The sequence below is a fragment of the Mesoplodon densirostris genome, chromosome 1, assembly GCF_025265405.1.
Source record: "Mesoplodon densirostris isolate mMesDen1 chromosome 1, mMesDen1 primary haplotype, whole genome shotgun sequence".
In the NCBI taxonomy this organism is placed as follows: Eukaryota; Metazoa; Chordata; class Mammalia; order Artiodactyla; family Ziphiidae; genus Mesoplodon; species Mesoplodon densirostris.
This window is the reverse complement of record NC_082661.1, coordinates 230331984-230345123: the sequence shown is the minus strand read 5'-3', so window position 1 is coordinate 230345123 and position 13140 is coordinate 230331984. Positions and strand designations below refer to the sequence as shown.

The window sequence follows — 13140 nt, the reverse complement described above, 5'->3', positions numbered from 1 at the left end:
CTTGGCTTTCTATAGCAAAGGCTACTTGTTACCACAACTTGTGATTCTATTTTCCAATTATTTCATGATTGTGTTTTATTTCCACAAGAAGACTGCAAAGCCTGCCTCTGGAGAAAGTCATATACTTCTTTTTTTTTGTCCTGGCACAGTTCCAACCCCAGTTCAATGTGCTGCTAATCACAAACACGCATGTTTGATACACTCTGGGCAAAAGAAATGAATAGCTTCTCTCTGTTTGGGCCCTGCCCGCAGGGCCACCTGTTTCACAGGTCGGATCCCTACTTCACAGAAGAAATGCCGAATACTCTAAAGAAAACAAGACATACAGACAAACAAGACAGTCTTTTTATTTTTAGGAAACCAGGCTAAATCTGCGAAATACCGTATTCATAGGCCTTCTGTTGTCGAGGACAAAATGGTCTTGGCCACATCTTCCTGATCGTATTAGATTTACCTGTTTCAGGTGTTCACTGAGGGCAATTCTCAGGCTGCCGTTCCTTCTGTTTAACATCTCACAAGTCATGAGGGTGTAAAAGATCGCGGTGCACACCAGGGGCATGCAGAAGTAGAACCCAAACAGCCACCAGTCCTTAACATCTTGGTAGAACTGGAACGAGAAGAGAAGGGAGAGAGGACGAGGAGCATTATAATGAAAATTAGCTGTACAGCGCCTCTGGTGGCTTCAACGTTTGCGTGCTTGCAGATATGTTTGTCTATTCATGCTCTCTGGCTGTGGTAATGGGCTTGGAGGTGGTAGTCAAAACAACTAAATTGGAAACTCCAGACATTATCTTGGCTTTATAATAGCACACAGAGAAATTGCATTAAAAATTATCCTGACAAACAGCGCTATTCACCATAGCCAAGACACAGAAGCAACCTAAATGTCCATTGACAGATGAATATACAACGGAATATTGCTCAGCAATAAAAAGAATGAAATAATGCTATTTGCAGCAACAAGGATGGACCTAGAGATTATCATACTAAGTAAAGTAAGTCAGAAGGAGAAAGACAAATATCATATGATATCACTTATATGTGGAATCTAAAATATGATACAAATGAACTTATCTATGAAACAGAAACAGATTCACAGACATAGAGAACAGACTTGTGGTTATCAAGGAGGGGGAGGGAGGGATGGGTTAGGAGTTTGGGATTAGCAGATGCAAACTATTATATATAGAATGGATAAGCAATAAGGTCCTACTGTATAGCCCAGGGAACAATATTCAATATCCTGTGATCAAACATAATGGAAAAGAATATGAAAAAGAATGTATATATATGGATAACTGAATCACTTTGCTGTACAGCAGAAATTAACACAACATTGTAAATCGACTATACTTCAATAAAATAAATGTAAAAAATTATCCCAACAAAGATATTTTGAATAAACTGAAGTTGGTTTTAATTACACAGGGCAAGAGCCCTAATCAATAAAAAGAGTTCCCTTCCAAAGCTCATAAAACATGATTTTGAGACATACAGACTCTTATCTTTGTTGGTGATTCTCAACATTTTGCTAGTGCCTGGTTTACTTCTGACTATTGTGGTTAGAGTGTACTTAATGTGTCTGTCTAGTTTGGAAACAGTGAGGGTTATGAATGGCTTATCTGTGGAGTTTCGGTTACTGGGAATTAACCCTTTGTCTGGTATGTCTGCTATGTGACCTCGCAGCCAGCCAGTTTGAGCCATCAATAACTGTGCCCTTTCTCCCTCTCTTTTAATACTTACCACCTGGAAACTATTGAGGCAGTGTAGCTTATCTGAAGGCATACTGAGCATTATCTCCCTGAGGACAGGATTTGTAAATACCAGGATTACTCAGTTTTATGTGTTCTTGAAAGAGAAAATATAATACCCCCCAAAAAATGGAAATTAGAAAATTACATCTAAATTCTTCATCCCACTAAATTAATCACCAGCTTGGGAAGAAATGCTGTTCCTTTTCTTATGCTGTTTCTCCAGATTGTTTATTTACTAAGGATAATGCAGCCTCCTGTAATATCTCAGTTCCCACAGTAAAAAATAATCACACTGCTCTGTGAAAAAGTGGAGAGCTTCTGAATATAGAAAGAGGCCCAGTGGGCTGCACTTATAACATGTCTATTAAAATGTTCTTTAAATGGTTCCTGAGGAAAAAAAGTTCTGGGCAGGGGCTCTTAAATACTTTTATGCCATAGATCGCCTTCTGGTGTAGACTATAATTCTTTCTGAGAATAATAATTTTATGTGCATGAAATAAAATATGTAAGATTACAATGGAAACCAATTACATCAAAACACAGATATCAAAATATGAAAAAGAAAGTTCTGATGTAGTAATATATGTGTTTATTAACAAATTAAATCACAGATCTAATGGTGGTTCTATCAGAATGTAGAAGCAATGATGAATGTAAATGATATTTCGAGATTATACAACTGTTATGTGGTATGAAATGCCTGTTATTTCTATTAGTGAAAAAATCATGGTACTGCTAAATACTACTGTGGTTTGTTGCCTACTTTCATATTAGAAGGAAATGATAAATTTCAGTTAGAAGTTAGTGAAAATAAACATGTAATTTCCTTTCCATTCAAGTTTACAAACCTCTGAATTCTAGCCTCAGGTTAAGTGCAGACTCCCAAAGGAGTTGGTTTATTCAAATCTGTTTATACAAATATTTTCCTATTTACATCACACTGTAGAAAGATTTTAGTCCTGAACTTAAAAAAACAAACACAAAATCAGAAGGACTCTCTCTTCATTTAAGTGCAACACAAACAAACACTCCTTGGAGGACCCCCTTCCTTTGTACCCACTTCTTCTGGGTGCATGGCTGGCTGGGTGTGACTGCCTAGAAGCAGCTGCAGAGGGCCTGGAAGCTGACCCTACCTGGAGGGGACTGGACGGAGTTCCCTGCCCCTTCCGTGGTAGAGGTCTGTAGAGAATGGGGTCACACATTTCTTTTGAAATGATGTCACCAGCAAGGGTATGGAGGGACCTCCCTCCAGTCTAGGTTAGAGCAAAGTTGAGGAGGAAAGAGTGGAAAAAGAGGGGGAATCACATTAGAAAAAGAGAACAGGAGGGGAAAGAGAGTCCTAAAACTGTAGACTTGGACTGAAATCTTCGAAATCATCAGTTCAAACTCATACCCTATACTGCAACCCTCCGGGCGCCCGCCAGCCACAACGCCCCCGCCAGCCTGAAGGGCAACTACTCTTAGCTTCATCTCTAGAAAGGATATGCGTCCTTGTGAAGAAACCCATTTCATTTTGTCCAGCTGGAATGGTCACTAAGTTCCTCTTTTTTTTTTTTTTTTGTTTTGGCCACACTGCGCGGCTTGCGGGATCTTAGTTCCTTGACCGGGGATTGAACCCATGACTTCCATGAGTCCTAATCACTGGACCGCCAAGAAATTCCCAGTGAGTTCCTTCTTATGTTGAGCCTCTTCTCTCTAATGTTTTAGTCAGGGGTTTTCTAGATTGCTCATTCACACTGCCCAAATTCTGATAGCCTCCTACTACTTTGCTTTTCACTGTGGAGGTTGACTTCATAAAAAAGTCAGTAGATCAGCAGAAGACTTTAATTTTAAGGCTGCTAGTTTGGCTGTGTTCATGAGCACTTTTAATTTTGAAACAAGAATTTCCAAGCAGGATAACTGGTCAACTGTAAAACCACTAATTTTGTGAATTTTCCATGGAAAGAAAACATACCTTAAGATGTCTGTAAATGATTAAATGTGGAATCTGAACTGCATGAAACTTACATCAAAGTACTAAATTATGCTGATTTAAGAGAAATAGTTATTCTTGGTTTTCCTCCTCGTTCTACATGTGACTAGTTTTGCAGAGGAAATATGCATTTTAAATGTGTTTCCTAATACTCTCAGTTATGTAATTAAGCTTTTCAGAAACATTAATGTGGTCAGGTGTATTAAGCAACAATTGAATTTGTTGCACTAAAATGCTTTTTAAAAAAGTTCTGGGGCTTCCCTGGTGGCGCAGTGGTTGAGAGTCCGCCTGCCGATGCAGGGGACGCAGGTTCGTGCCCCGGTCCGGGAAGATCCCACGTGCCGCGGAGCGGCTGGGCCCGTGAGCCATGGCCGCTGAGCCTGCGCGTCCGGAGCCTGTGCTCCACAACGGGAGAGGCCACAACAGTGAGAGGCCCGCGTAACGGAAAAAAAAAAAAAGTTCTGCAAATTTACATTATTTGGGGCTTCCCTGGTGGCACAGTGGTTAAGAATCCTCCTGCCAGTGCAGGGGACATGGGTTCGAGCCCTGGTGCAGGAAGATCCCACATGCCGCGGAGCAACTAAGCCTGTGAGCCACAACCACTGAGCCCGCGTGCCACAACTACTGAAGCCCCCACACCTAGAGCCCATGCTCCACAGCAAGAGAAGCCACTGCAATGAGAAGCCCGCGCACCACAACGAAGAGTAGCCCCTGCTCTCCGCACCTAGACAAAGCCCGTGTGCAGCAATGAAGACTCAATGCAGCCATAAATAAATAACTAAATAAATATTTTTTAAAAAGAGAAAAGAATCCAAATAAAATAAAATTTAAATTTAAAAAATTATATTATTTGTATATTAGACAGAACCTGTACTAACATAAGCACACATGAGAATGACTTCCTACTTTGAATTAGTAAATCTGTCTTTAAAAACCGTGTGAGCAATGTGCTTTTCCCCAAGTAACATCAAATAAGCATCAGTGTGACTGTCAGATGAATATTGTGCTGTACTCCTTATTATCAAAACAAATAGCACTACATGCATACACATCAATCTCTCTTAGTAAATCTGTTTCAGAATTCTGAGTTGTTTGGTGCAGAGCAATAGTTGTGTCTACAGTTGTGCTATAATACAAGAGTGAAAACACAATAGTTGTTTTATTCAAGAAGCTAAGCCCTGGTTTACATCTGCTTTTCATGCAATTAAAGAATATTTGACTGAACTAACAGAGTAAACCACACTCGGCAGTGTAGAGATATCAGTAAATCTTGGTGATGGTAAATGAAGACCTTCTCCCCTCCCCAATTAATTTCCTTTAAACTTTTCATACCTCCATGAATTTTGACGTGGCATTGAGCATACAGGTTTTGTGCTGTTCACCCTTGTATTCAAAGGGCACCATGACAAAGCCGATGGCTTCGGGGATGGCCAGGATAAAAGAAAGGATCCAGATGGAGACAATCTCAATGGCTGTGACCAAGGGAATCCCAATTCCCTGAACACGACTCCAGGAGGCAACTGCTCTGTACCTAAAAAAAAAGGGGGTGATGGCACCAAGTGGTTAGGAAATTTTAAGTTTATTTCAATTAAATGAAAATTATCAATGCTGGAAAGATCCTTCCTTTGGCCAGTGACCAACCATTAGCTTTTTAGGAATTTTCTGTGAGTCCTGGTGTGAAAAACAAGTGGGGCTATTAAAAGTTCTACTCATTTGGAGTTCAACTGCTGGCAGGCCTGAGTCTGAGATCTTCACTTGGGGCCTATTGAAATCTCATGAGAATTTAGGATGTGGCAGCAGAGGTGGGTGTGCTATGTTTATTAAGCTGGGGGGAAAATTGGATGATGGAAGGGGTAGTGAAGGCTGCTGGTACTTGTTATGGTTATGTCTTATTTCTGTTTCTATATTTTTTTTTTTTTTTTTTTTTTTTTTTTTTTTTTTGCTGTACGCGGGCCTCTCACTGCTGTGGGCTCTCCCGTTGCGGAGCACAGGCTCCGGACGCGCAGGCTCAGCGGCCATGGCTCACGGGCCCAGCCGCTCCGCGGCATATGGGATCCTCCCAGACCGGGGCACGAACCCGTATCCCCTGCATTGGCAGGCGGACTCTCAACCACTGCGCCACCAGGGAGGCCCTCTGTTTCTATATTAAAAAAACTTGAAATATTATCTATGAAGTGGATCTAGACATCCTTAAGTGAATAGTGACCATAGATATTCCATTGTTTTCTCCCTTCCTCTACCCTCAAAATATGATCACAGTGGGCTTGTACCAGGTGGCTGTTTTTTAGTAAATAAGTATTTCTAATAATTATATTTGAAAGTCTCAAAGAATAACTATATCTCTCCCATATGGCCCTGTGCTAGACTATATAAAACGGAGCTAAAGATAGCTTGGTTCCTAAACTTTAGGGTTTACAGTTTAATAGGAAAGAATGGTTCATACAGAAGCATAGGATATAAATATAACTGAACAATCATGCCAATCAAAGCACTAACTGGGGGACTTCCCTGGTGGCGCAGTGGTTAAGAATATGCCTGCCAATCCAGGGGACATGGGTTCGAGCCCTGGTCCGGGAGGATCCCACATGCCACAGGACGACTGAGCCCATGTGCCACAACTACTGAAGCCCATGCACCTAGAGCCCATGCTCTGCGACAGGAGAAGCCACCACAATGAGAAGCCCGCGCACCACAAAGAACAGTAGCCCCCGCTCACCCCAACTAGAGAAAGGCCGCATGTAGCAACGAAGACCCTACGCAGCCAAAAATAAAAAAATACGTTAAAAAAAAGCATTAACTGGCATTAAGAAATTGTGTTTGCCTTATATTTTACCTTAATATTTTATGATAATAATCACATTTAAATGTTAAGTCTAAAGAAAGTTTGGTTTCAGAAACTATGCTCTTTGACCTGAGATGATGGTCTGGTGCTAACTGCTTTCAGACTTACTATTAAGAAGGGACCTGTGGTACAGTATTTTTGTGACTTCATTCTTGAAATTTTTGCTGTTGTTGTAATGGAAAGGAAACATTTTCTTTTAATAGCTTTCATTAGATAGTGCCAGAAGAAGGCTGTAAAACAGACCAAGGCATTGAGACAGGTGCACATGGGTTTGCAGGCCAGGCAGCTTAATGGGAAAGATTAGTCAGCAACGCCAAGACAAGATACAAGCTACCCATAGCCACCAAAATGAGCCCCTATCATTTATAGTTAGTGTTCTGTCTCAGTACAACTAAAAGTTACACCTGTGAAAACACAACTCCTAGGAATTATGCTACCTTGTTCTTCACTGTAGATTAGAAGCTATAGTTTTGGTATGCACGATGATGCCACGTGGCATATATACAGCACATTTTGCTGGAGAAATGGTTTGTGAAACATTTTTAAGATAAATAAGATTGGTGTACAATAGGAATCTCTGAAAAAGTCCAGATTAGTTCAGAATGGAATAAAATACAGCTATACAAACAGACCAAGAAAATCCTTTCACGATGTAGCCAACATTGCATTTTAAAATTTATGGTTATTACCAGTGGGATGAAGACTGCTATATATTCTACTTTCTATTTCTGTTTACTTTTCTTTGCTGCCTTATTAGACTGGCAGCCTGATGTCCAGTAAAAGCTAAAAGGAACGGAGACAGAATGTCTATATCCCAAGGCTGTCAATGAGTTATATCTGTTTCTTCTCCCCTCCTCTTACCAGGAAAGGTGATGTAAATAAAACACTTTCTCTCTTAAGAGAGAAAGCCAGATTTCTTAGGCAGGATTGGAGATAGAAGGTAGTTTAGTAAGAAAGTGTGATCTACATGTTCTAATGATGAATATATTCACAGACCAGCTTCATTTTATAATGTGCCCATGAGTTCCCAGAATATAACATATCTATAATCCAATGTGAATTCAACATTTAAAAATAAATAGAAGTAATTTTTAGTGACTAGTTGAGCAAATGATTCATAATCAGTCTGCTCCTTCATTAACCCACATGACTGAGAATTAGAATATTTCCCATTTGTAATCACACTGATCTTGATAACATCTCCAGGAGATGAGAAAACAACCATAAGAGCGATTAGAAACACTCACTTGTGATGATGGAGGTGCAGAAAGGTGTGGAAAATAAGAAATACTGGATGTTCCCAAAATGATTTCTATTTGGGTGATAATGACACAACAGATAATATACAATATGTTCGCCTTACTAGGTGTGGTTATGAACAGCCTGCCACCAAAAACTATTCCGGAAATAATCCCTCCTCTTTGAAATGCTTTCTTCACTTGGCTTTGACCACATTCTGCTAGTTTTCCTCCTGCTGATGGGATTGGCCACTCCATCTCATCTCCTTGGCTGGATCATGCCCATGCCTCAAATTCTTAGTGTTGGATTTCTCCTTAGTCCTCACACCTCTTTTCTTTTCTATCTACACCCTCTCTCTTTGTGATGTCATCTAGTCTCATGGCTTTAGTATCATTTAAACTCTCTATATGCTGATAATTAATTCTCAAATTTATAACTCTAGCCTAGAGCCTCACATCTAACTCTAGACTTGTATATCCACCTGCCTACTTGAGGTTTCCACTCGGATATCTAATAGGCACTGAACCTCACCCAAACCAGACTCCTGGTCTTCTTCCTTGACCCCTTCCTTGCCTTCTCTCTAGTCTTTACCATCTCAGGCCCAGAACTTTGAAGTTAGCCTTTCCTCCTCTTTTTCTCTTCCACCACACATCCAATTCTTTAGCAAACCTTGCAACCTCTTCCTTCAAAATGTGTCCAGATGCAACCACTTCTCACCATCTCGCCAGTTACCACCTGCCTGGATTATTGTAATAGCTTCCCAACTGGTCTCCCTGTGTCCACTTCGCCCTCCTTCAGTTTGCCCTGAACATAGCAACCAGGGTGAGCCTGTTAAAATGTAAGCCAATCATGTCACCTCTCTGCTCAGATCCCCCAGTGGGTTCCCACCCCAGTGGGAATGCCTACAGGTGTCCTCAGAGCTGCCTCCTCACTTCCTTCAGATCTTTACTCAATGGTGTCTTTTCACAGAGGCCTTCCCTGAATACCCTATTTAAAACTGCCAGATTCCCCTCCAGATGTACCCTGTCCCACTCAGCCTGATTATTTTTCTCCATAGCACTTACTACTATGGGTCCAGTCAAATATTTTACTTATTTATTTTGTTTATGGTCTATGTCCACCTCTCCCTTTTGAATATAAGCTCCATAGGGTAGACATCTTGCATGTTGGTCACAAGACCTACAACAATAGGTGCTGAATAAATATCTGTTGAATTAGAATCTTTCTTTGTTCGTTTCCTTACCATGCATTTGTCTTTATTGGCCAAAGCCAATATACATTCCAAAGAGTTTCTTATTTTTCAAGCCAGCCCTGAATTAGGCAACAGATAAAGAGCTAATACTTTCAGAATCCTAGAACACAATAATTTAAAACCAAGCAGGACCTCTGGGCTGATCTTTCTCCCTTTGTGTTCTCTTTGGGAACCTGAGGAGGGGTGTGTCACCGAGTCCTCTGCCTGGTCTCCAGTGAATGTGGGGCGCCTGGGCCAGGGCTCTGTTCTGCTAAGTCCCAGGGGAGTCTTTTCCCATGACACCACTGTGAACTCTGTCATGTGACATGCCAAAATACAAGAATAAATTACATGTTTTATTTATGTAAAGATGTTTGTTACTGTATATGTCTATAAATAGATTTTTACATGTTTTCAAGGCTAGAGGCATTTAATGCATGTCTTTGAATCTTTAAGGTATGATCTGGGAAACTCATTAAACTAAAAATAAATATTATTGAATGTACTTTAAAACAGTGTAAAAGAAAACTTCAATTCAAAAGATCACTTCAGCAAAATCTATTTTCATTTCTTCTTATTCTTTGCCCATTTCTATTCTCATAAGTATAGTTTGAATATAATTATATTATAATCTTGTCAGTTACAATTTTGTTTTTGGCTTTATTTGCTTTTCATGTTTCTACATAGGAATGGCATTTATTAATTTCAAGGCTACCCAGTATGACAAGATATTGATACAATTTACCTAAATCTTCCTCCTATGGTCACATCATTTCTAGTGTTTCAAGGTTGTGAATAACCTGCCTATAAATATGTTTGCACATACAGATTTTTTTCTTTTTGAATGATTTTCCTGGGTTAATTATCTTGATTGAGATTACTAAATCAAGGGAATGAAAGAGTAGCTTAAGTACCTTTAAAAATGTTTCTCTTAAGTGCCTGTCAATGCTTGCTTTCATTAAAATTTATTTTTCTTCAGTTTTACCACTTCCATAAGGTAAAGTGGCACTTATATCTTTATGTCTGCACATTTTTTTTTTTTTTGCAGTACACGGACCACTCACTGTTGTGGCCTCTCCCATTGCGGAGCACAGGCTCTGGACGCGCAGGCTCAGCAGCCGTGGTTCACGGGCCCAGTCGCTCCACGGCATGTGGGATCTTCCCGGACCAGGGCATGAACCCGTGTCCCCTGCATCGGTAGGCGGACTCTCAACAACTACGCCACCAGGGAAGCCCTGCACATCTTTAACTGAGCAAATGTGACCCTTTGTAACGTTTGTTTATGACTTGTGTCTCCTATGTGTTAGGCAAACCAGTTGCCATACAGAGGTTTGGGAGCAAAATGCCAGCAGGAAGAACTTTAAAGAGAAGCCAGGTGAAGTGGATTAAAAGATAGCTGCAGGAAGGAAACCATAAACAAGATGAAAAGACAACCCTCAGAATGGGAGAAAATATCTGCAGACGAAGCAACTGACAAAGGATTAATCTCCCAAATATACAAATAGCTCATGAAGCTCAATGTCAAAAAAACAAACAACCCAATACAAAAGTGGGCAGAAGACCTAAACAGACATTTCTCCAAAGAAAATATACAGATTGCCAACAAACACATGAAAGGATGTTCAACATCACTAATCATTAGAGAAGTGCAAATCAAAACTACAGTGAGGTATCACCTCACACCGGTCAGAATGGCCATCATCAAAAAATCTACAAACAATAAACGCTGGAGAGGGTGTGGAGAAAAGGGAACCCTCTTGCACTGTTGGTAGGAATGTAAATTGATACAGCCACTATGGAGAACAGTATGGAGGTTCCTTAAAAAAGTAAAAATAGAACTACCATATGACCCAGCAATCCCACTACTGGGCATATACCCTGAGAAAACCATAATTCAAAAAGAGTCACATACCACAATGTTCATTGCAGCTCTATTTACAATAGCCAGGACATGGAAGCAACCTAAGTGTCCATTGACAGATGAATGGATAGAGAAGATGCGGCACATATATACAATGGAATATTACTCAGCCATAAAAAGAAATGAAATTGAGTTATTTGTAGTGAGGTGGATGGACCTAGAGACTGTCATACAGAGTGAAGTAAGTCAGAAAGAGCAAAATAAATACCGTATGCTAGCACATATATATGGAATCTAAAAAAAAAAAAAGGTTCTGAAGAACATAGGGGCAGGACAGGAATAAAGACGCAGATGTAGAGAATGGACTTGAGGATACGGGGAGGGGGAAGGGTAAGCTGGGACGAAGTGAGAGAGTGGCATGGACATATACATGCTACCAAATGTAAAATAGATATCTAGTGGGAAGCAGCCGCACAGCACAGAGAGATCAGCTCGGTGCTTTGTGTCCACCTAGAGGGGTGGGTTAGGGAGGGTAGGAGAGAGATGCTAGAGGGAGGAGATATGGGGATATATGTATATGTATAGCTGATTCAATTTGTTATGCAGCAGCAACTAATACAACATTGTAAAGCAATTATACTTCAATAAAGATGTTAAAAAAAATAAAAGATAGCTGCAGAGAATGAAATAATGCCATTTGCAGCAACATGGATGGACCTAGAGATTACTAAGTCAAGTAAGTCAGAGAAAGACAAATATCATATGATATCACTTATATGTGGAATCTAAAAAAAATGATACAAATGAATTTATTTACAAAACAGAGACAGACTCACAGACATAGAAAACATATTTATGGTTACCAAAGGGGAAAGGGGGGGAAGGGATAATTTAGGAGCTTGGGATTAGCAGATACAAACTACTATATATAAAGTATATAAACAACAAGGTCCTACTGTATAGCACAGGGAACTATATTCAATATCTTGTAATAACCTATAATGCAAAAGAATCTGAAAAAGAATATATATTTATATATGTATAACTGAATCACCTTGCTCTACACCAGAAACTAACACAGCATTATAAATCAACTATACTTCAACAACAAAAAAAGAAAAATTAATAATAATAAAAAAGAAAGCTGCAAATATTTGGACATTTCTTCAGTTGGGTCCTTCATGTGGGCTGGCCTGTGGCTCCTTTGACCAGCTGAGCACAGCTGGAATGATGCTTTGTCAGTTTCATGCCTGACCTCTGAATGGAGCAGCAGGTTCCACCCTGGAGCCCTGAGCCCGCTGGAGGGGTGTTGAATAGCCCTGGACTCCATGGAGAGGGAGATGGGCTCCGCTGAGCTCAGATGTCCAGCTGTTCTTGCCCAGGGGCCAGTCATGTCAGTCTAGGACCCGTGAAGCAAGCTCAGTGGCCAGCTGAAATCCACCGTGAGACCGCAGTCGAAGTAACAAGGAGCTGAAGAACCGCCCAAATCCCTGATCCACAGCATGGTCAGATAATAAGAAAATGGTGGTTGTTCTAAACCCCTAAGTTTGGGGGTAGTTTGTTATCAAAGAAAAATGAGGTAGCAAGATTTAACCAGTCACCTGATCTTGACAATACAAATAAGATAAAAGAATGAATAACTATGTGCGACAGGGATCAGACCCCCAAATGAGATCCCAAGTTGCCCTACACCCAGCGTGAAAGGAAAATCATAGCACTAGGAGAATAAGGAGAAACCAAGCCCTAGTCTAAGTAAAAATGAAGTTTTTTAGAAAATCACTTCCATGCTTTCTTGAGTTAGGATAAACCTTTGAGAATATCATAGAGACCACTAAGCAATTACTTGAAATGAGGGATGAAGAACTGGCTTTGAGTTTGAGGCAAATCAAAGTGCCTTAGTAATGGATCCTTACAACTTTCCCAGGTATCTAATTACACATCATCTGGAGTAGTTGTTAAAAGAGTTATATCTTTCTACAGCCTCTTTCCCTAGGCAACTTTTAAGTACAGTCTGGAGCTGTACCCAGACCTTTTTTACTGGTCTGACCCCCATCATTTTCTACTGTAAACATGACTGTTAACCTTACAAGGAATAGCATTGAATTCCTCTTCCCAATCCCTGCCTCTTCTTTTTTTTCCCTCTGAAGCAAACTCAAGAGTAACTTGTAAAGCTTGTCACTTATGGCAGGTAAGGACACCTATTTGCACTATTGGTAATGGCTGGTTATTCATGTTTTGTTG

At 40.3% G+C, this 13140-nt stretch overlaps 1 protein-coding gene across 1 annotated transcript in view; it reads right to left on the bottom strand.

The window, feature by feature from the left end:
* EDNRA (endothelin receptor type A) overlaps positions 1 to 13140 on the bottom strand; it is a 62198-nt gene that overhangs the window by 8162 nt on the left and 40896 nt on the right. The window contains exons 4-5 of the mRNA XM_060116091.1: positions 5059 to 5257; positions 455 to 607 (exon numbers count right to left, since the gene is read on the bottom strand). Of these exons, the coding sequence (XP_059972074.1) occupies positions 455 to 607; positions 5059 to 5257 (352 nt within the window). The remainder of the gene's footprint in view (positions 1 to 454; positions 608 to 5058; positions 5258 to 13140) is intronic.